At 42.7% G+C, this 23,698-nt stretch overlaps 1 protein-coding gene across 3 annotated transcripts in view; it reads right to left on the bottom strand.

Annotated features, from left to right (window-relative positions):
* Positions 1-23,698, bottom strand: part of LOC140714253 (rho GTPase-activating protein 22-like) — a 524,093-nt gene that overhangs the window by 405,632 nt on the left and 94,763 nt on the right. Inside the window, exon 1 of one of the 3 annotated variants that reach the window (XM_073025301.1) lies at positions 9,570-9,774. The exons of the other annotated variants lie outside the window; for them this stretch is intronic. Coding sequence (XP_072881402.1) covers positions 9,570-9,603 — 34 coding nt within the window. The 5' untranslated portion in view covers positions 9,604-9,774. Of the gene's footprint in view, positions 1-9,569; positions 9,775-23,698 lie in introns of those variants that run through there. 3 annotated transcript variants of the gene reach the window in all.

Raw genomic sequence — 23,698 nt, forward strand, 5'->3', positions numbered from 1 at the left:
GACAACCTGCTTTTCATTATGAGGAAGGGATAATGTTTGTTTGTGCCAGGGATTAGAAATCAAAGATGAAAGACCTTGTCACAAAAGGATTAGTATCACACCTTGTTTAAAAGGATCAGTTGGCTCCATTTTCCAGTTCCGTATAAGAACTACCTAGTTAGTTGCAGTACTCTGTTCTTGACACACAATAGGGATGTTTAAGTGGAATTTGGACAGTCATATGGACAGGCAGGGAATGGAGGGATATATACCATATATTTATACAGTATATATAGACCTCTTAGGCAGATGTGTTTAGTTTGGATTGGCCTCACAGTTAGTACAGATACTTTGGGCTGAGTGGCCTGTTCCTTTGCTGTGCTGTTCTATGCTTGTTGTTAATGAATTACTCGGCTGATTCCAGGACTTTGCAGAGTTAGTTGAATACACTGGGATTGTATTCTCTGAAGAAAGTTGAGAGTCAATCTCTTTGGAGCTTAAACAATTCTTGAAGAGCTGGGCAGGTAAGGTTCAGGGAGAATGCTTTCCTTGATTTTGCAAGGAAAAAGCCTTGTCTGAAAGTAAGGGTAGGCCATTTAGGACAGAGTCGAGGAGAAATTTGTTCACTCAGAAGGAGGTGGACTCTGGAATTCCCTGCTCCTGCTGGCTGTGAATATTCCATCAATGTTTTCATTCTAATCTGAGACTGATCAAGCTCTGGGCTTTGAAGGAATCGAAGGATAAGGGGATAGAAAATAGCACTGAGGTAGGTCAGCAATGATCCAGCAGGCAGGCCCAACAAGTAACTGAGGGTAAATGGCATTTTAGCCTTCCTTGTGAAGAGGTTGAAGTTTAAGAATAGGAAGATTTTGTTACAGTTATACAGAGTGTTGGCGAGGCTAGACATGGAATAGTTTGCACAGTTTTGGCCCCACTACCTCTAAGAAGGAGATGTTCTACCTGCAGTTATATGGCTATTGTATGGTTTCCTGGTTCGATAAGATGGGTACTTGATCTCTCAGTCTACTTTTTTATGATCTCATACCTTATTCTTCACCTGAACTGCACTTTCTCTAACTTTTATACTTTATTCTGCATTCTGTACTTGTTTTACCTTGCTGTACCTCAACGCCCTGTATAATGATTTAATCTGTATGAACTGAATGCAAGATGAGCTATCTCTGTGCATGTGATGATATTGAACCAAATCCAATTCCACTTTCTGTAGTTTGGAGCATTTCAGTGATGTGCGATAGAACAAAGTCTAAATACATTTTGTCTGTTCCACGCACAGTTTGAGAGATTCAGCCAGCTTGAATTCTTAGCAGTAGTCAGGTACTTCCAGAATAACAAACTGCCTACAAATAAAACTGAAACCTATAGCCGATGAACACCATACATCAGTCACATTATCTGTATCGAGTCAGCAACACTCATTTATTTTGCTGAAAAATTGCTTGAAATTTGCACACTAAGCATTTATTACACTCATCTATTTTCAGCACTGCTACTAAAACTATCTGAGAAAAGAATTGTCACTGGCATAGTATCGACAAAGATATCCAACAGAGACCACCAATTTTCTGCAGCAACACACACAACAAATCACATTTACTAATGTATTTATTTGCTTCTCTCTGCTTCAGAGGTTATTGCCTACAGTGGATATGGTTTCACTGATGGTAGTGCATGCTGTATCCAGTAATTGTACATTGAAAGGGCTAGATAGAGTAGATGTGGAGAAGATCTTGCGTATAGTGGGGGACCCGAGGGCCAGTGGGCACATCTTCAGAATAGCAAGACCTCTCTTTAGAACAGAGAGGAGGTGGAATTTCTCTAACTAGAGGTTGGTGAATCTGTGGAATTAATTGCCACAGACATCTGTGGAAGACAAGTCACTGGGTATATTTAAAGTAGAGGTTGATAGGTTCTTGATTAGTAAGGGTGTCAAAGATTAGGGGGGAAAGCAGGAGAATGGAGTTGAGAGGAATAACAAATGAACCATGATGGAATAGTGGAGCAAGACTCGATGGGCTGAATGGCTTAATTCTGCTCCCAGGTCTTATGATCTTATTGTCTTATGGTCTGTCACTCCTTGTGTTTCACAACTCAGCCCTGGAAGGTTATTCCAAGTGCAGTGTAGATCAATATATCTTTATGTATCCAGAGAGTTTCACACCAATTCTTCAAACAGAAGCTTGCATTCATGTGGAGTTCTTCAGAATCTGAATCAGGTTTATTATCACTGGCATGTGACGTTGAAATTTGGTAACTTAGCAGCAGCAGTTTAATACAATACATAATCTAGCAGAGAGAAAAAAATAATAATAAATAAAATACAATAATAAATAAACAAATCAATTATGTATATTGAATAGATTTTTTAAAAATGTGCAAAAAAATGGAAATACTGTATATTAAAAAGTGAGGTAGAGTCCAAAGTTTCAAAGTCCATTCAGGAATCGGATGGCAATTAAATTAAACATAGTGAATTACTGCTTCATTTAAAGTCTTTTGTAAGCAGCAAATTTCAGATAAAATATACCATGTCCTGTTCCTTTGTAGTGGTCAAATCTCTACAAGAAATGCAGAAACATAACCCCTCATCTCTCTAAGATAACCAACCTCCCTATCTCAAGTCAACAGAGTCCTCCACGGTATCTCATTTATTTCTTACCTGCTCGTTCCTAGAACCACTTATCCTGGACCGCACTTTGGAAGAGGGCCAAAGAGGTGGTTTTGAGGACTTTGCTAAAGAAAGAAAGTAAGGTGGAGGGTGTGGTCTGAAGGGAAAGTGGAGTTTAGGACCTCTGCTGCCAATTTTAATGTAATTATAATGGCAAACTGTAACTTTGTTTTTCTTTGAGTATATTGAAGAATATTCAACATGAGATTGCAACCTGGATCTTCCAAATGAGCTCTTTGTTATTGAAATGAGTATCTCTGCAGCAAGCTTCTTGATCTCTCCAACACGCTTCAAAAGACTCGTACAAATACTCAGCAAATTCCACTTGACAAGGTTCCAACGAGTGATAATGCACCAAAATACAGTAATGCCTTTTGAAAATCTAAACACATTTGCTTCATTAATGTTTTTCAGTGTGAACCATTTAAATCTTTGTTCCTGCAGCATGTGAAATAAATCATTTTACTTTGCTTTAGTTGCCATTAAACCTTATAAAAACTGTCCCAATTTGCTTGAAATATTTTTTGTTTGGCAAGTCCAATGTTATAAAAAAAACTTTCAAACTGTGAAAATAAGAGGCAATTTTTAAGAAAGCAGTTGTTTCTCTAATGGCACAGTGGTGTCTTTGCCAGCATCTGAGTGTTCCTGTCAGATTTATGCAGTCTGAGAAGGCACCACTCTCTACAAGTACTGCTGCCCAGCGTCTGAGGGTATATTGCCTTCTTAGTGTTATCTAGACATCATTATCACATCTGTAGTTGTGAACTTCCATTGATTCAGGACACTTACAAGGACAGGTGTGTAAAGTGGGCCCATAGGATCACTGGGAACCTAAGTCACCCGAACCACAATCTATTCTAGCTACTACCATCCAGGAAGTGGTACCGCAGCAGGACTAACAGGCTCCAGGAGAGTTTTTTTCCCCAGCAGGTCATCAGACTGATGAACACTGATTTGAGTGTACACTATATTACATTGACTGTTCTATTTATTATAAATTACTATGATTGTACATGGCACATTTAGATGGAGACTTAACAAAGACTTTTACTCATGTTTGTGAAAGATGTAAGGAATTATAGGCATCCGTAAGTCTCGTGAGACCATGGATTTGCGCCTCGGAAGGTTTCCAGGGCGCAGGCCTGGGCAGGGTTGTATGGGAGACCAGCAGTTGCCCAAGCTGCAAGCCTTCCCCTCTCCACGCCACCGATGTTTTCGAAGGGCACTAGGACCCATGCAGCTTGGCACCGGTGTCATCGCAGAGCAATGTGTGGTTAAGTGCCTTGCTCAAGGACACAACATGCTGCCTCAGCTGAGGCTCCAACCAGTGACCTTCAGATCATTAGACCGATGCCTTATCCAATAGACCACGCGCCAACACTGATGTAAGAAATAAAGCCAATTTAATTCAACATTCACCAGTTTACCTTGCGTATCCATTACCTCTGTGGGTACATTGCCCTCCTATCAATGTTAGCTAGTGCCACTAAGAATGAACTGGCCATCTACCAAAAGCACCCAGTGTATGTGAGGGACACTCCACTGCTGCATCAAGATCAGATTTACTATTATTAATATATAATGACAAATTTGCTGATTTGCAGCAGCAGCAGTGCAAAGACATAAAAGTGACCATAATCTACAAAGATAAATAGACAGTGACCAAAAAGGAATAACAAGATAGTGTTCATGGGTTCATGAACCAGATGGATACCTGATGGTGGAGGGGAAGAATCTGTTTCTGAATCATTGAGTGTGGGTTTTCTGGCCCCAGCACCTGCTCCCTGATGGTGGTAACCAGAAGAAAGCACATCCCAAATAGAGAAGGTCCTTAGATGGTAGGCCAGCACACCCCCTACTTCTGAGAGTGCCCGGCCTTCCTATTTGTGAACTGCAGCTTCTGAGGGTGTACGTTATGCACCTGAAGATTAGCGAGTGCCTCTGATGGTGTCAGTTCTCCTTTCAGCATTACCCATGGTGTGCGAGATTCCAAAGCACTTCAATCAATTTACTGCAGTGCCTGGGAGTATGCTGCTTTCCTACCAGTGTTACCTTACCCAGTGATTTTCACTAAAGTCTGACCCTGGGGGTAAACTACCACGTGTCTAAACTCCAGCCCTTCTACTCATCAATTTCGAGCCAACCACCAAGAGCTCATTTACACCAATCCCCTAACAATGGCATTTAAAAAAATTCTTCCTACATCTCTCCCCCCCCCCCCCACCCCAACACTTCCTCCAGATCTGGCCACTCTTGTACACACTTGAGACAACTCACAGCTACCACGTGACCGACCGACCCACACATCTTCGTGACGTGGGACGAAACCCAAGTACCCAAGGCAAACCTCACACAGCCCTTGCAAACTCCACACCAACAGTGCCAGAAGTCAAGATTGAACCTGGGTAGCTGGAGGTATGAGACAGCAGTCATACAAACTGCTGTCTTACTCTGTAATAATTCTATTGTTGTTCTCTTCCAGGACTGGAAGGTTACAGCAGAGTGCTCACCAAGTCTCCGTCTGAACCTATGATCTATCCACAGAGTTCCCAAACAGTCATAAGAATATCAGAGGTAGAAAATGGAATAGGCCAATGTCTTCTCTGTTGCCAATTATGATCAAAGATCCCAAATCCTTAATGCTTAAACGTCTATTTTCTGTCTTGAATCTACTTGGTGACTGCATTACCATAACTATCTTGGGTTGAGAATCCACAGTGAAGGGATTTCTTCTTATCTATGTACGTCCTGATTGGCTAGCCCTTCATTCTAAGTCTGTGACCCTAGTTGCTGGACTCCCCAGGCAAGGACCATCATCCCTATACCTCCTGTGAGAATATTGTACATTTCAATAATGTCAACTTTCATTACTTTAAACACTGGAGTGTGTATGCTACGTCTGCTCATAGAACAAACCTGCTGTTGTCTCTTGTAATTCAAATAATTGAAAATTTTCAGGTTTCCCCGAAAGGAAAGTCTCAATGGCAGACATTCCTCTTGAATATTCCATCTTTAGGAAAAGGAATTCATTCATTCTGATGGCATTCACCTTTGCCTACTTGCTCCTTGGCTGCAAGGGTAGTCATAGCCGAAGGGTGGTAGTGGGGACGATCTCCCACTGCTAAACAAATGCTCTTCATGGCGTGCATCTCAAACAGCCTCTGACGACCAAGTCCAACTCCTGGCCTTCACGTGTGGCATAGTTCTTATGCCTGGCAAAGCTGTTCTCACTGACAGAAGGGGCAAAGGCAGGCCACTGGTTCCTTAAAACCAGTTGCTCCGGGCAGATGGGACTCATTAACCACGGATGGTAGCTCATGTAGGAGAGGGAAAACAATTTCAAACCTCCGTTGCCTTGCGGCTATACCCGCTCTCGGGAAAGGCTTTGGGAATAAACCCAGAGGAAAAATCCAGAGTTGGAGTCCCGAAGGTGGCTGACTGCTGTACCCAGCACCGGCACGGCAACTCCTGCGATGCTGCTGGCACCAAACTGTATCGACTTTCGTCGTTCCTTTGAACCTGTCATCAGCATGGAGAAGGGGGGGTCCCATTGCATAGGCAACAGACAGATCTCCACATCAACTCTGCCCTGGCTTGCACGCAGGAGAGGCCACTCCCAGTGACTACCAGAGGTGCAGTACCTATGGTCGACCACGACCGACAGAGGCCACACACACGTTTGCTCTTTGAGCACTAGAACACATACACCTTGGTCTTTTGCCTGACATTCAAGGGCTGCTCTGAATTTGTCACAATTTTCTGTCACTTCTCTAAGTTATCAGACCTTGCTATCTAAAGTAATAATAGCAGCCTTGTATGTGGCTCATCTATTTCCCACATGTCTACTCTGATGCTCCCTTGTTCTGGATAGATTAAAGGTAGAGTTCCCCTGGTTCCCACCTTGCAGCCAATTAGTCTCCACATTCTTCACAATTTCTACCATCTTCAATGAAATTCCATTGTCAAACTCATCTTCTGCTCCCAGCACCTTTCAGCCTTTTCAGGGTACTACTCTCCAATCCCATCAAGCAGTTCCCTTCTAGTGACATTTTCCCACACAGTCACAGGTACTGCAATTCTCATCCTTCCCCTTATGCAGGACCTAAATAGTCCTTCCAAGTAAATGAGTCATCTAATCTAGCATGCTGAATTTTCATATTGTGGTCTCCTCTGTATTGGAGAAACCCAACACAGATTGGGTAACTGCTTGGTGGAGCACTTGCGTTCAGTCCTCTAAGGCGACCCAGAATCCTCTGTTGTCTGCCACATTAATTTCACATCCCACGCTAGATCTCCGACACTATTATATAGAGGCCCAACACAAGCCTTAAGAACAGCATCTCATCTGTCTGGACACAATAACTACTTATAGAATCAATATCAAATTTGAAAACTTCAAGGAATTTGCTTTTCCGATAGAGGAAGTAGAAGTCATCCGGAGGGATGGCTGACAGTAGAAATGGACAGTTGTCTTATGGAACTGTCCATTTCTGTATGATAGAATGATGCAGAGTTCTGCTATTCTATTAGCACACTCTGACCTGCTGAAGATATCCAACAGCCCAGAATTTCCACAACCTTTACGTTCCTCTGCTTGTACCCTCACACTCTAAAAGCTGCCCTCACTGCTTTGCTTCAAGTCATTTCCTCACCCTGCTCCCACTAACCGGACGACCTATTAAACTGATTCCCAGAGCAACTTGGCCCTCACCCGTTGTCCCACCCACCCCTTCTCCACTTTCTCTGCAACTTCAGCCAGCTCATTTTCTCCCTTTCCCCAGTGGTGATGCTTCCCTTTCCACAGATGTTGTCTGATGTGCTGCGTGTTCCCAACATTTCTGCCTTCATTTCATGTTGCAGAACACATTGAGACTGTAGTTGCAAGCTCTGGTCAATGGGTGGGGGTGTAGAACAGGCTTTTGCAATATCTCACCCCGAGTATCTCAACTTTTACATCCATGGCCATTTTTTTTGTCATGGTAAAATCCTATTTGTGGCTTCTACACACTCCTGGTAATCTGCTAGTGTTTATGTACCACTTGAGTAGGACAGAGGAAACAGCATCAATGGCACTGATTCCAAGTCACACAGTATCAACATTGGGCAGGTCATGAATGAAGAATTAGAATCAGGTTTAATATCATCAGCATATTTCATGAAGTTTGTTGGTTTTTGTTGCCGAAGTACCATGTAATACACAATAAAATACTGAAATACTGTAAATGTTATATACATAAAACATTCTAAAATAGTTAAATTAAATTAGTGCAAAAAAAAAAATCCAAAACAGGTGTTACAGGAGCCGAGACAGTAGGGTAACAAATCAGCCACCCATCCAGCTCCCCACAGTCCCCAATCATAATATTATACAAGCTGGAGGAACTCAGCAGGTCAGGCAGCATCCGTGGAAACGAGCAATCAACGTTTTGGGCCCAGACCCTTTGTCAGGCCTGCTCGTTGACTGCTCATTTCCACGGATGCTGCCCGACCTGCTGAGTTCCTCCAGTTTGTTTGTGCATGTTGATTTGACCCCGGCATCTGCAGTGCGCTTTGTGTATTTGTTTTCTGATGGTTGTCAAGTCATCACTGAAAACAAACTCCTGGAAATCTGAAATAGAAGCAAAAAAAGATGTTGGGAATACTCAGCCATCCAGGCGGCATCTATGGAGAGAGAAACACAGTTCGGGCCTGAAAAGTTAGAGCTTCTTTCTCTGCAGATGCTACTGGCCTGCTGAGCTTTGCAAGACCCTTTTAAAAAAAAAAAAGTTGTCCTTTCTTTATTAGTCAAAGGACCCAATCCTCACCGTCTCTGAGAGAAATGGAATATACTGAGGAACGGGAGGGTCCTTTGTGCTTTTTGTTTTGCAAAGTTCTCTACTAAAAGCTGGGCTCCAGTTCAGCAAAACCATGTAGAATATTTATAACCTCCTTTTGAAGGAACCTGCTGCAATTTCTTTTTCCTGCGACAGTCAGTCGATACTTTATTGCTGAAGAAATCAATAAACGAGGAATTTTACTTTTTTTGGCTTTATCTTTCTGCTGACGGCTGGCATAGAAAGCATCCGGACAAACCAGAGGTCCTGCGTGACCCGCCCACAAGCACAGCTACTTCTGAAGCCAATTGCACTAATGGAAGTATTCATCAGGATGAGAGGCTGTCCCATTATATTGCATGCCGCCTGTCCGGCAAGCTTTCAGTTAGTGCTGCAAGTAAGACAATCTGTCTCCCTGAAGTGGATGTTTCATTAGTTTGATCATACATCTTGCTGTAGGCTTTTCTCCTCCCTCGGAACCCTCAGCAGGATGAAAATAATATTTCCTTAAAAGTTAGACGTGACAAACATAAACGGACAGTGATGCAACAGCTTCTGAATCGACAGATGCACTTAACACCCGAACAAACTATTCGGAATCAAGCAGGCTTAATGACATCCAGTAGTTTCGGGGAGAGCGCAAGAGAGTTTAACAGGGGGGGGGGGGGGGGGGGGAGGGGGAGAGGGAAATTTCACTTTTGCAGAAATGGGAAAATTAATTTTTCACTTCATCCATTTTAAGTTGGCCGAGCCCAACTTGGGGCATCATTGCAAGTTCCCGTCCCGCCTCGGCGGCACCAGCCCATTCCCTCAAGTCCACGTCCCGCAAACGTCCTGAATCTGCAGCGCACTTTATCAAAGCGGCACCTTCGGAACAAACGCTCCGTACTCAGTAGCACAGATACCAATCAATACTCTTCACTAAGGAGCAGAAATATGCAGCTTTGGAAAGAATACGATGGTTAAAAAAACACACACACAAACGTAAGGACAAATCTCTTCAATTGCGGTAACTCTGTCACGGGTCTCAGGTATTCTGCATCTCACTCAAGGTAAATGGTAATGAACAGCCAACATTAAATTACACGTACCTCTTCTAACTTGCTTTATCTTGGGACTCAGCATGCTTTCAAACCTCCGTCTTCTTGCTTATAAGACTCACCATATCGTCACTCTCCCTGTTTATACTCTAGTTCACCTCCTGATACCATTGCCCCTTGAACAGCAGGCTCCCTCTGATCCCCTCCACCACTGAACAACCGTGGTGCCATCCACTCTCACTGACAGTCCAGGAATGATGTTCGCATCCAGCTAAATAAACGCTGATGCATTATTTATCTGGCCCCGAATTAATTCTGCTCCAAACTAACCATTAAGTACTTGAGAGATTACTGTCGATAAATCACGAGCGCACACATCAGCATGATGGTGGATCTCTTTCCTAATTGGCCCATGACCAGTGTTATTAATATGCCTTTAATATGGCACGAGCAGCAGTCGCTCATTGTCCTGTTAATGTATGCAGTGACTGCGACACAAATTGAATCAATGGGCTCTATGCGTACTTAGTGCTGAGAAGTCCAGACGGCGACACAAGGTATCAAGATGGTCACAGAGTTGACCAGGCTGCGCTGTGCGAGGAGGGGGCATTCAAACGATCCCTTGGAGAGGAAGGCATGTGTTTTAATCTGCTTTGAGTTGATTACAGCTGGAGGGATCACCTGTAACTCCTGCCTAGTGAAGCTAGGTTATTGCTGTATTTGTGTTTTACATTGCACATGGCCCTGACTAATTCCCCTCTGAAGTTATCAATTTGTTGATATTGAATTTAGGACTTGAAAGGCCATTCAGCCCCAAACTAGTCACAGTAAGGTTCATACTCTAGTTAAGTCTCTTCTTATTTTATCCAGTCCTATCAACACATCCTTGTTCCATAATTCAAAATGTCCCTAGCTTCCCTGTCAATCTATTTTTCTCAATGACTCATGTTCAACCCTTCCCCATTCTAATTTCTGATGGGATAAGGTACACCACATCCTAATAACGCATTAGGTTGTTGCATCATCTCCTAACCATTTACTGGGTATATTGGAATCTCCCATGTCCACGATTAAACTCAATCTCCCACCAAAATGGCATATGATAAAACTTTATACAAGTTACCTCCTCTGAGCAGAAATCTCAGACTGCCAGTTAACTTCCATCTGATATAAATCAATCTCGTAACAGTAAACAAATCACACTCGATTTACGTTGTTTGAATTAGACTCATTTTCAGCCTAGTGCCTGAGGTCCTGATGTAAAATCCAAGGCCAAAAAATTTAGGGATTTGTAATTATCTTTAAATGCTCATTGCCAAAGGGCAATCATAAAATAAAGTGCGAATGTGGAGATGGGAGAGAGGAACTCAAGCTTTCATTAGCATGGATAATAAAACCATTGCTGTGTGTATTGTTGAATTCTTTCCAAAGAACCTGCTGATTTTCCAGTGCAGAGCAAAAAAACTATCAATTTCAACATAATTTCTCTAATAAACAACTTACTGGTATACTTGACTACATTTGTGGGAATAATATTCTACTTCTACAGGTAAATAAATTGCAGGTAATTTATTGTGCGGGAAAAGGCTAATCAGCCTGATGGGCTGAAACTAGTGTTTGTGTTCCACAGAAGTCTCCTATCTCTCTTGCCAGCCAGCTCTATTGGCATGCCAAGCTCCATTGCAATCTAATCAACTTTTATGCATTTTAACCAGAAAACATCTTCATATTTTTTTTGAGACTTTTCTTAAAAATGAGATGCAAAATCAAGGTCCCACCTGCCCCATTGGTTTTACCTGAGAGATCTCTGTGCACCATTTCTAACTCTAGGGGTGGTTACTTCAATATGCTGTCTGATATTCATCCATCAGCCAATATGATCATTATAGCTGTTCGTGGGATCTTACTGTGCAAATTCACTGCTGTATTTGCTGTGCTACACTGCTTCAAAGACATGCTTAATTCTTTGGATGTCATGACTTGCAAAGTGAAAAGCCATGCATCAGTTGATCCTGACCCAATGACATCTTGTCTTTATAAGCCATATCAGAATCAGGTTTATTAGCACCAGCATGTGACAAGAAATTTGTTAACTTAGCAGCAGTAGTTCAATGCAATACATAATCTAGCAGAGAGAGAAAAAATAATAAATAAAAAACATAATAAAAACAGGTAATTACATATCTTGAATAGATTATTAAAAAATGTGCAAAAACAGAAATACTGTATATTTAAAAAAGTGAGGAAGTGTTCAAAGCTTCAAAGTGCATTTAAGAATCGGATGGCAGAGGAGAAGAAGAAGCTGTTACTGAATTGCTGAGTGTGTGCCTTCAGGCTTCTGTATCTCCTACTGGATGGTAACAGTGAGAAAAGGGCATGCCCTGGGTGCTGGATGTTTTTAATTATGGACACTAGCTTTCTGAGACACCGCTTCCAAAAGATGTCCTGGGTACTTTTTAGGCTAGTACCCAAGATGGAGCTGACTAGATTTACAACCTTCTGCAGCTTCTTTCAGTCCTGTGCAGAAGCCCCTCCAGTGATGCAGCCTGTCAGAATGCTCTCCACAGTGCAACTATAGAAGTTTTTGAGTGTATTTGTTGACATGCCAAATTGCTTCAAATGCTGTCTTGCCTTCTTTATAACTACATCAATATGCTGGGACCAGGTTAGATCCTCAGAGATCTTGACCCCCAGGAACTTGAAACTGCTCACTCTCTCTACTTCTGATCCCTCTATGTGGATTGGTACGTGTTCCTTCATCTTACCCTTCCTGAAGTCTACAATCAGCTCTTTTGTCTTACTGACATTGAGTGCCAGGTTGTTGCTGTGGAACCATTCCGCTAGTTGACATATCTCGCTCCTCTACGTCCTCTCGTCACCACCTGAGATTCTACCAACAATGGTTGCATCGTCAGCAAATTTGTAGATGGTATTTGAGCTATGCCTAGCCACACAGTCATGTGTATACAGAGAGTAGAGCAGTGGGCTAAGCACACACCCTTTGGGGTGCAGCAGTGTTGATCAACAGCGAAGAGGAGATGTTATCACCAATCCGCATGGACTGTGGTCTTCTGGTTCGGAAGTTGAGGATCCAATTATAGATGGAAGTACAGAGGCCCAGGTTCTGCAACTTCTCAATTAGGATTGCGGGAATGATGGTATTAAAGGCTGAGCTATAGTCAGTGACGTAGGTGTTTGCGTTGTCTAGGTGATCTAAAGCCATGTGTAGAGCCTTATTTAATGTTTCCTTCCAGAGGCAACCCCGGTTACAACAGGAGACCAACTGAACCTTCAAGTACACCTCTGGCCAAAACTTACGTATCATTTATTTGCGAACCTTTAACAATGTAAGGAATCTAAAATTAGAAAGTGTATTGTCCATGCATTATCACTCAATTTATAAGATCTGCCTTAGAGAAGTAGGGCTCGGTTTTCACTGCTCGTTTACACCAGTACCCCCCACGCATCTAAAATATATTCAGGAAGGATGACGCTGAATGTTGGGGGCAGAGATTTGACTGCAACTTTGAAGGATTAACTACCAGGTCTCTGCCCGAGGTTGAGGGATGGGGCAAATACAGGATCTATTACCCCTTGAGTAGATTAGTGACATTGATAATGCCAAGCGCTGCGAAGTCCTTCCTTGTCCAAATGTTTGTATTTGTGCTATTAAACTATCCAATTCTGCCCAATCTTCCGAAATCACAGATCTAGCAACAGCTGGGGTATTGTTCAGCTCATAACAACATTTTCATTTGGAATCAAAAAAACAAAGCACTGCTGGTGTCGGAAATAAAAATGTAGGAAGTCCATAACAGGTCAGGCTGCACCTGTGTTTCAAGTCTAATAGAACTTTATTAGAACTGGGAGAAGTTAGAAATCAAACTTGTTTTAAGTTGCAAAGAGGAGAAAGACATGAAGAAAAGAAATGTCTGTGATAGGTGAACACCAAGAGAATGTTAGTGATGCCAACATTGTTGGTACCTGCTGGGGAAGTGTGATGAAGGTTACTCCCAGCTGATCTGTCTGAAGCAGATGTAGATGAAAGTGAGGTGAAGGTAGCAGCACAAATACACAAGGTGATAAAGGCAGCACTCGTTACCTGGGAATGGGCTACAAGAGCAGAAAAATTATGCTACATTTATTAAAAATGATGAGACTATATCTGGAATATTGTGAGCACTTTTGGTTTCCACAGGGATGTGTTTACTTGGAGATAGTGGAGAGGAGATTCACCAAGATGTTGCCTGGGACAGGCTCTCCTCATTATGAGGAGTGGCTGGATTTGTGTTCCTTGTAGCAGAGACTGCTGAAGGAGACTTGGGTAGTAGGGAACAAAATTATGTGGGTACAAATAGGGAAGACTGTAGAAAGTTCTGCCCTATAGCAGAGGTATTTACAACAGGACTATACAGGAGCAAGGTATCAGGATTACAGATGAGATCAGAAAGATTTTTTCCCCCACCCAGAAGTTTGGAATACACGGCCCTAGAAGGTAGTGGAGGCAGAACTTCTTACAACACTTGAGATGTACAAACACCAAGGCATTGAAGATTTACTGACCAGGTCCTCATTAATGGAATTAGTATAGATGAATATTCTGATCATCAGTATGAACAAGGTGGAGCAAAAGGCCTATCTCTATGCTGACTGTAGAATTACTTGAGATGAATGGGAGCTGGGAGGATAGAGAAGGAAAATAAATGAATGGCAGAACTGTGAGTTGCAAATCTGAAATAAAAGAGAATGCTTGAAATATTTGGCAGGCCAAGTAATGTCTACATGGAGAGGAAAGCGTGGCAGGAAGACGATTTTGCATCAGAGCTGGTCTGCTTAGTGTATGCTAGAAATACAAGTTCGTGGTATTATCGAATTTGGCGTTGATTTCTGACACCTGTAACCTTCTCAGTGAAAAGTTACTGTTCCTGGAGGTTATGCTGCGATTAACAGACCTAGAGCTAGGCCCTTCAGTCCAACATGCCCATGATGACCAAATAGCCTGTCTGAGCTAGTCCCATTTGCCTGTGTTTGGCTCATTTCAAGACTACTTACAATAACCAAGTACAAACCAGTACACCTTTGGGAGGAAACCTACGCAGTCTTGGGGAGAAAGTACAAACTCCTCACTGGCAGCGGTGGAAATTGAACCTGGGTTGCTGGTACTGTAAGACATTGTTCTAACCATTACACTATTGTGCCACCATAGTTAGAATGGAAAATAATAATAATAAATACATTATTGATCCCGAGTGGCAAATTCTTTTGTTATGGCAGTAACATTTAAAAACACACTTAGCTGTGTCTAGACTTAACTAATAAAGTACAGAATAATATACACAATAATTTACCAATGTGCACTAATTTGCAATAAGGCATGAAATAATAAAACTGAGACTATTGTACTATGATGTGTGTTCTCCTGTTGCACAGAAATGACCTGAGAATTGAAATGACAAGGTACCTGAAATGTTTTTATGCCACAGGAGGATTTTGAAGACCTTAAGGAGGGAGGTAAAAGAATAGCAACAGTGGTTGGGTGACTCTGGTTATCTGGGGAGAGAGTAGAAGATGGAATGGTCGTCCCTAGATCAAAGCTATCTGGTCAATAAAAAAATTCAAGATTACAAGGGGCACAAAGTAAACTGTGGTCAGAGATCAAAAAGTTAATTGGCAAAGTAAATAGAGAGGTGTTAAGGAGGTACAGTGAAATGGATGATCTGAACAGCATTTACTGAAAGGCCGAGGGAAGAGATACAATAGCAACCTTCAGAACGGAAAGATAATAGAAGAAAAAAAATTAACTTATCATTTGCATGGAAAATGGTGTGTTCTCTATTTTTGCATTGGTGTTTATGTTGTGTACCAGGTGAGTATGGAGTTATGTGTTGTCGGCTTCTCAGAAATGTAATACTTACACAGACATCCGCTTTTACACCAAGCTAAGAGGCTCCGTGTGAAAGTAGCTGGTGAATAAATATCTTGGTTATATATTTACTGGGTCTAATGGAAACATTACTTATTGACAAGGAGGCCAATAGTTCTCTGCAGATTGATTGAAGGGCGTTTTAACAGTTGGGTGAGTTTATTGGAGTATGCTGCATGCACTGGCACAGTGAGCTGCAGCAACATTGACATCATCGGACTCCTGCACACGCCAAGTTATTTGTGCCAATGTGTGGGGTACAAGTCTGCCATGATTAGCCACATGGCAAGTCTGTGCTTATGAGCAAGGTTAGTTCCTAGATCAAATAACAAAAGAAAGAAGAGCAAAGAGAGAAAGAAAAACATGTATATTGAAACATACAGTGAACTGTGTCATTTGCATCAAATCAAATCAGCAAGGATTGTGCCAAGCTTCCACCATCATCATGGCATGCCCGTGACTCACCAACCCTAACTATATGTCTTTGGAATGTGGGAGGAAACTGGAACACCCAGAGGAAACCCAAATTGTCACAGGGGGATTGTAGAGACTCCTTACAAACAGTAGTGGAAATCCAGCCTTCATCTTACTCCTGGCACACTGCACCATCATACTGCCACAAATAAAAGTGTTACTTAAAGCAAACAGTACACTGTCATAGAACCATAGAGTGATCCGGCACAGGAACAGGCCATTCAGCCCAACCTGCTCATGCTGACCATCATCTATACTGATCCCATTTACCATCAACAAACAATCGGCTCCAGGAATTCAGTGGGTTGAGCAAAATCTGGGGTGGTGGGGGGTGGGAAGCAAATGCCAATGTTTCAGATTGAAACCTTGCATCAGGAGCAATTATGGCTCATTCAAAACTGTCAACCATTCCTTTCATCTCACAGGTGCCACAGAACCTGCTGAGTGCCTCTAGTTTCCAGCTGTCTCTTGTGCCTCCATTTACCATTGCTTGGTTGGTAGCCTTCCACACCCTGGCTTGACCAGATCCTTAAATACTGAGAATCTCTACTGCTACTGCCTGCTTTGGCAGTGTGGTCCAAATTCCAAACACATTTTGGGTGAAAGCATTTTCTCTAATACTCTTATTCCTTATCTTAAATTTGTCTTCTTTGGTCATAGGCAACTTTACCATGGAGGAAAGTTTATTATTATCTATCCTATCTATGCCCCCATAACTTTGCACACCCTATTATGTCCTCTAGTTGGCTTTCTCCACTTGGAAAGCAAGCCTCATTCTATCCAGTGTCTCCTCATAATTGAGACATTCCATCTCAAACATCCTAATGAATATCCTTGGCACCCTGTACAGAGCAATCACATCCTTTCTATACAGTGGTGACCAGAATTGCACACAAATTTCCAGATGTGGCATCACCCATGTTTTATAAAGGTGTGGCAGAACTTTCCTGCTCCTATATTGAGTGACTCAGTTAATGAAAGCTCACATCCTGTATGCTTTCTTTAATACCCTACATTTATTTTCTACATTTGGACTTGTACATCAAGGGCTCTTTGTTCCTTGATACTCCCTAGGGCTCCACCATTCATTGTGCATGTCCAAACCTTATTTGTCCTCCCAAAGTGCATGACTTCACACTTACCAGGATTAAATTTAAATCAACTATTACTCTACCCAATTAACCAGCTGTTCATTATCCTTCGGTCGACTGTGCCTCGTCACTATCAATGATACCACCATATTCTGTGTCAACTGCAAAATTACAAATCACACCTCTTACATTAATTTCAGTCTTTAATGCATAAAGTAATGGTCCCAGTACTAATTCCTGGGACTGGACACTCGGTATCACCAAAACAACCCTCCACTATCATCCTCTCTCTTCTTTAAAGGAGCCGAATTTTGATCCAATTTACATTGGAACTCTTTTTACCAGCTTTCCATATAAAACCATGTCAAAAGCCTTAATAAAGGCCATCAACCACACAGCCTTCATTTGTATACTGAGTTGCATCTTTAAGAAACTCAATCACGTTAGTCAGATATGATCTCCCACCAACAAAGCTTTGCTTACTATCCCTGATCAATCCCTGCCATTCTAAGTATAGATTGATCTTGTTCTTCAGAACATTTTCCAAATATTTCCCTACTACTGAGGCTAAAATCAGTGAGCTGTAATTATCTAAGTTAGCCATGCCACCCTACTTGAATAAAAGAACCATATCTGCCATCTTTAGGGATCTCACTGGTAGCCTTTGAAAGTTTAAAACTCTGTCATGTCCCCAGCTATCTCTACCCTTGCTGCTTGATGCAGTCTGTAATGGATCCCATCAGATCCTGGAGAATAATTCACATCTATGTCCAGTAAGACATTTAATACCTCATACTTTTTAATAATAATTGCTCTAGAAAATCACTTCTCCCTTTCTGAAATGCCTTTCTCCTTAGTGCTTATGGAAAGGAAGTTTTTGCTCAAGACCTCATCTACTTCTGATTATTCCACACACAGATTTCTCTTCAGTTCCCTAACAACCCCATACTTCCCCTAGCTATACTCCGTCATCCTTTTCGCCCTGGCAATGAATATGCTGGTAAAACCTGCAGAGTCAGAGTGTCGAGGCACGAAATCAAGATCTGGGATCCGCCAACCACCAATACGAGCCTTCATGGATGATCCAACTATCACTACAGAGTCAGTGCCAGGTGCTAGGTGGATTCTTAAGGGGCTGGAAAGGTTGATGAGGTGGGAAAGGATGTCCTTTAAGCTGAAAAATCAAGATCTGTAGTGCTGAAGAAGGGGAGAGTACAGGAGAAATTTCATTTCTCTATTGAGGACATTCCAATTCCTACCATCACAGAGAACCCTGTTAAAAGTCTTGGGAAGATGTTTGATGCAACACTCAGAGATAAGGCGGCAATAAGAAACACCTGTGGGGAGTTTGAACAATGGTTGCAAGAGGTTGACAGGACTGGCCTTCCAGGGTGGTTTAAGGCATGGATTTACCAGCACGGTATACTACCAGGAATCCACTGGCCACTGCTTCTCTATGAGTTTCCAATTTCCACAGTTGCTGAATTAGAGAGGGTCATCAGCCGGTTCCTGTGAAGATGGCTGGGTTTACCAAGGAACATCAGCAACATTGCTCTGTACGGGAATAACAGCAAACTGAGGCTCCTCCTGAAATCCAATGGGGGGGGGGGGGGTTCAAGGTTTTGCGAGTAAGAGGGGTGCTGCAGTTCCGGGGATCTTTAGATCCAATGGTTGCCGGAGCAAGAGTGGCAGTGAGAACTGGAAGAACGTGGAGAGCAGAGGCTGCAGTGGAAGAAGCTGAGGTGCGACTGCGCCACAAAGTGCTGGTGGGGGCAGTCGCCAAGGGAAGAGGTGGACTTGGAAGCCTTGAAGTCCCCCATTTTGATGAAGCACAAGGGAAAGAGTGACGAGAACTGGTCCAGAATGAAGTGAGGGCAGCTGTGGAGGAGGAGAGGACCAGCAGAGCAGTGGCAATGAAACAGCAAAGAGCCTGGACCAAATGGGAGCAGGTGATCGAGCGAAAGATCACGTGGAACGATCTCTGGAAGGTGGATCCACACCACATCAAGTTCCTTATCCAGGCTGTATATGACGTCCTTCCTAGCCCATCCAACCTGCACTGCTGGGGCCTTGCAGAACGACCAGCTTGCCCCCTCTGTGAGAAGACCGGTACGCTGGAGCATACTCTGAGCTGCTGCCCCAGAACTCTTGCCAATGGCTGTTATCGGTGGTGGCACGGCCAGGTCCTCCGGACAATTGCTGAGACAACCTGCAGCACTCTTAACATCTGCCGGAAAGCAAGTCCAGTCAAGAATACCATCTGCTTTGTCAAAGAGGGGAAAGACCAACAGAACACCAGAAAGCAGCCGGGTTGCTCTTCACTGCGCAGGACTGGAAGCTGAAAGCAGACCTGGGAAAACAGCTGCAGTTTCCTCCCCACATCACAGAGACTACACTGCGGCCCGACATTGTGTTGTGGTCCGACTCTTCGAAGCACGTTCTTATGCTTGAGCTTGCCGTGCCATGGGAAGAACGCATGGAGGAGGCCTACAGGCGAAAAAGAGCCAAGTATGAGTATCTGAAGAACAACTGCCAAAGAAAAGGCTGGAGAGCAAAGTGTTGGCCCGTGGAGGTCGGGTGTCGTGGCTTTGCAGGTCAGTCGCTCTGCAAAGTATACACTGCACTTGGAATCACGGGAGAGAAGGAGAGGCATTTCTACCACCACAGATGCAGCAGAGAAAGCGTCAAGATGGCTCTGGATAAAGAAGGCAGATCCGTGGGTTGCTGCTAGGACACATGCTGGGGTCTGATCAACCTAGGTCGGGTCACCTGGGCAAGGGTGTATGATGTTGAAAGACCAGAAACACCTGACGACCCTAGGTAACATCACTGATGATGTGCCCTAGCTTAGCATCATGCAGATTTCTCTGTAAGAACTAGCTGTTAATACACTTATAATTGCCTTGCAGATTTCCTCAATCTTATCTGTCAGTGATATTTCATGGCCCCTCTTAGCCCTCTTTGCAAATACCCCCTTACACATTTTATACTAATGAAAGTCCAGTCCTGTTTTCATACCTTCCATTTGCCTTTTCTTTTCTTAACCCAGCCTCCTCCCCAAATCTCTTGACTTACAGGACTGCCTGGACTTGTCATTCCTGCCTTGCACCCTAATGTAAAATGCCGGCACTGAACTCTGTGACTATTTCACTTGCAAGAGGAGGTGAAATGGTTGTAGAGCAAGGAGTGAAAAAGAGCCTATGATAAATGCAAGAAACAAACTGAAGTTCCCCTCCTTCCTTAGTATATACAGTGTATACAAACTACTATTGACAAGCTGCAGTTCATGCAGGAATAAACCACATGACTGGCTCCGGGCAAAACAAACTCATCTTAAAATCCCAGCACAGTTCCTATGCTCTCATGAGGAACAAATGCAAATATGTACCAATCAAGATGGAAGCTCCCAGACATTAGGGAGATCACTTAGCTCAATAACGGATATAAAACCACAATGCGTATCAGGTCCCAAGTCAGTGATGCCTACTATAGTGGCACCTAGTGTGCAAAGATAGGCAATCCTACCATTTCATTTTAACAGACCAATGAAGTGCAGAATTTCAATGAAAATGCCATTGTGAATGCTCTGTTATGGCTACTCAATAAGACTTCTGATGCTGAATGTGAAAATGGAATTTACACATTAAACGTGGTTACTGAGGACTTCCCTGTAACTGTCAGAAATCACAGTCAGGACCCATTTTCCAAAGGGTTAATGAACAGGTGTTTGAAGGATACAAAATTAGAACAGCTGAGGAACTGATGTAATTCTATCATTGTTGTAAAGAATAAACATGCAGTGAGTGGTGTTGCACCAACAAACTGACACTCAACGTCAATAAGACCAAAGAGCTGGTTGTGGACTTCTGGAAGGGCAAGATGAGGGGACACACACCAATCCTCAGAGGTATCAGAAGTGAAGAGAGTGAGTAGTTTCAAATTCCTGCATGTTGATGTCTCTGAGGATCTAACCTGGTCCCGAAACATCGATGCAGCTATAGAGAAGGCAAGACAGCAGCTATATTTCATTTGGAGTTTGAGGAGATTTGGTTTGTCACCTAAAGCACTCGCAGGTTTCTACAGATGTATTGTTGAGAGCATTCTAACTGGCTGTATCACTGTTTGATTTTGGGGATGGCGGGGGCTACTGCACAGGATCGAAGTAAGCTGTAGAGAGTTGTATACTTAGTCAGCTCCAACACAGTCACCAACATCCATAGTATCCAGGACACTTCAAGGAGCAGTGCCTCAAAAGGGCAATGTCCATCATTAAGGACCCCCACCACCCAGGACATGCGCCCTTTTCATAGTTACAGAGGCACAGAAGCCTGAGGCCACACACTCAATGATTCAGGAACAGCTTCTTCCCCTCAGCCATCCGATTTCTGAACGGACATTGAACCCATGAACACTACCTCAATACGTTTTCATTTCTGTTTTTGCACTACTTTAATTTAACCACTTAATATATGTATAATTACTATAATTCAGTTTTTTCCCCAATATTATCATGAATTGCATAGTGCAGCTGCTGCAAAGTTAACAAATTTCACAACATATGCTGCTGATATTAGACCCGATTCTGAATAAGACATGTGAACAGGGCTTCAATATAGATGTTACTGAGTTGCAATAACTTCTACTGCGACATAAAGGACCTCAGCTGACTTTTGTAGATCATACAGGAGTAGTCAATGTGAAAACAAGGGTAGCCATGCCACCCTACTTGAATAAAAGAACCACATCTGCCATCGTCCCATTTTAGTGATCTCATTGGTAGCTTATGATAAAGTGACAAGCTTGATAAAATATTATGCAGTTGCTCAGCCAGACTACCCCAACAACAAACTTTTGATCTCTGACATCAAGGATAAGGGCCTCAGGCATGCAGGAAGACCACCATTTCCAGAATCCCCATTATACTTCTGTTCCTTCCTCCTCACTGGGTCTAATCCTGGAACAGCAGAACTGTAGGAGCACCTTTCACAAGAAGATTGTAGCAGTTTGTGCAAGAATCCAGTTCGCCACCTGTATCTCAAGGGTAATGAAGGAAAGGCAGCAGATTCTGGCCTTGAAGCGATATCCAGATCATAAAAAAATGAAAGTCACAGTTTCACAGACATTCAATTTTGCGCTACATCTTAGAGACTCAACATGTAAGCATTTTATGTGTTGAATAGTAAATAAGCACTTCTTTGGATACATGCTGTGACCCAATGCACTGGAAGACATTGGAACAACTGCTTTTAGGGAAGTTAAACTAGATGAACAATCCATTTAAAAAGAAATGGCCCATATAGATAGAATTGAATGGCTCCTTCTGAGCTCCAGGTCTCAATGATTCTGAAAAACAGCTTCTCCTTATTTGGATACAAACCCATCCCTGTTGATTTGTGTTCCGGAAAGCCTCACTTAGTGCAAGCAAATGGCTCACATCTGAGCATTTACTCAAACTGGAGGGCGAGATTTTTATGCTTACAGTTCCAATATAGAGTTGGCAAATGTTTACAGTCTCTGTACCACAGGCTTTAACAATCACAGTCACATGGAGCACAGTAGACATCCATTGGCACTCACTGCTCTTCATTCACACTCTTCCATTTCTGTAAATCATTTGCATCCCATCACTATTGGAGAAATTCTGAGAGAACAAGACGATCCTAGTGATGGTGGAGAAGTGTTGGGGGGTGGGGTGCGTATGAGGAACTGGGTGGCAAGAGAGGAGATACAAGGAAGAGCTAGTCATTTCTTTGGTTTGTGAGCAGAATGTTATCTTCAATATTTTGTGAGCTGTTTTGTTTTCTCAAATGACTTTGCTAGTTAGGGTAGAGCTAGTGCTTTAATACTGCAAAGCAGTGTGAGTTTTACTTAGTATTATGATACCTGGGTTGGACAGCAATAATACAGGCCCATAATTGATTTCACAATGGTTTTCAATGACATCTTGTTGCTGCTAAAGTATTTCAGTAAGAAATTAAAATATACATTAGAAAACATTTGTAAGTAGCTAGTTCTATATTGGAGGTCTAGGAAAGCACGTTGAGTTGATCTTGTAGACAATGGTCAAAAAAGAACACCAATACTTTTACTTCTTAAAGTTTTCCACAGTTTCTCAATACATGTGACAATAATAAACCAATCACCAATATATCCTTTAGTGTCTGCCTCTATTTTCCTGGTCCATTGAGGCTCCTCATCTAATGCAGCTAAATGCCATTCACACCAGAGCATCCATTTTCTTTTTATCTTTCTGCAAATTCTTTCTCATTGTCACTTCCTTTCCTAATCTTTCAGAACCATTGCCAGCTCAGCTCCCTGTTCAGTCCTCAGTCTTTCCATGGTGAGGAGGGGAACGCCGTGGTATAGTGGGTGGTGCTGCTGCTACACGCTCCACCAACCCAGGATTTATCCCGACCTCCAGTGCTCTCTGAGGGGAATTTTCATATCCTCACACTGACTGTGTGGGGGTTTCTCCGGGGCTCTGGTTACCTCCCCACATCCCAATTCTGAACTGTTAGGTTCAATGGCTGCTATAAATGCCCTCTGAATGTAGGCCAGTTGTACAAGAGTCAGAGAGATGTTGAGCATCTGAGAAAGAATACAGCTCTGAGGGCTGACATAGTTTCTGTGGGCTGAATGGCCCCTTTTTTGCTATATGGAAACTTGAAAAATAGATTTCTTTTTCTTGTGTT

Source organism: Hemitrygon akajei, chromosome 21 (assembly GCF_048418815.1).
Source record: "Hemitrygon akajei chromosome 21, sHemAka1.3, whole genome shotgun sequence".
Lineage (NCBI taxonomy): Eukaryota > Metazoa > Chordata > Chondrichthyes > Myliobatiformes > Dasyatidae > Hemitrygon > Hemitrygon akajei.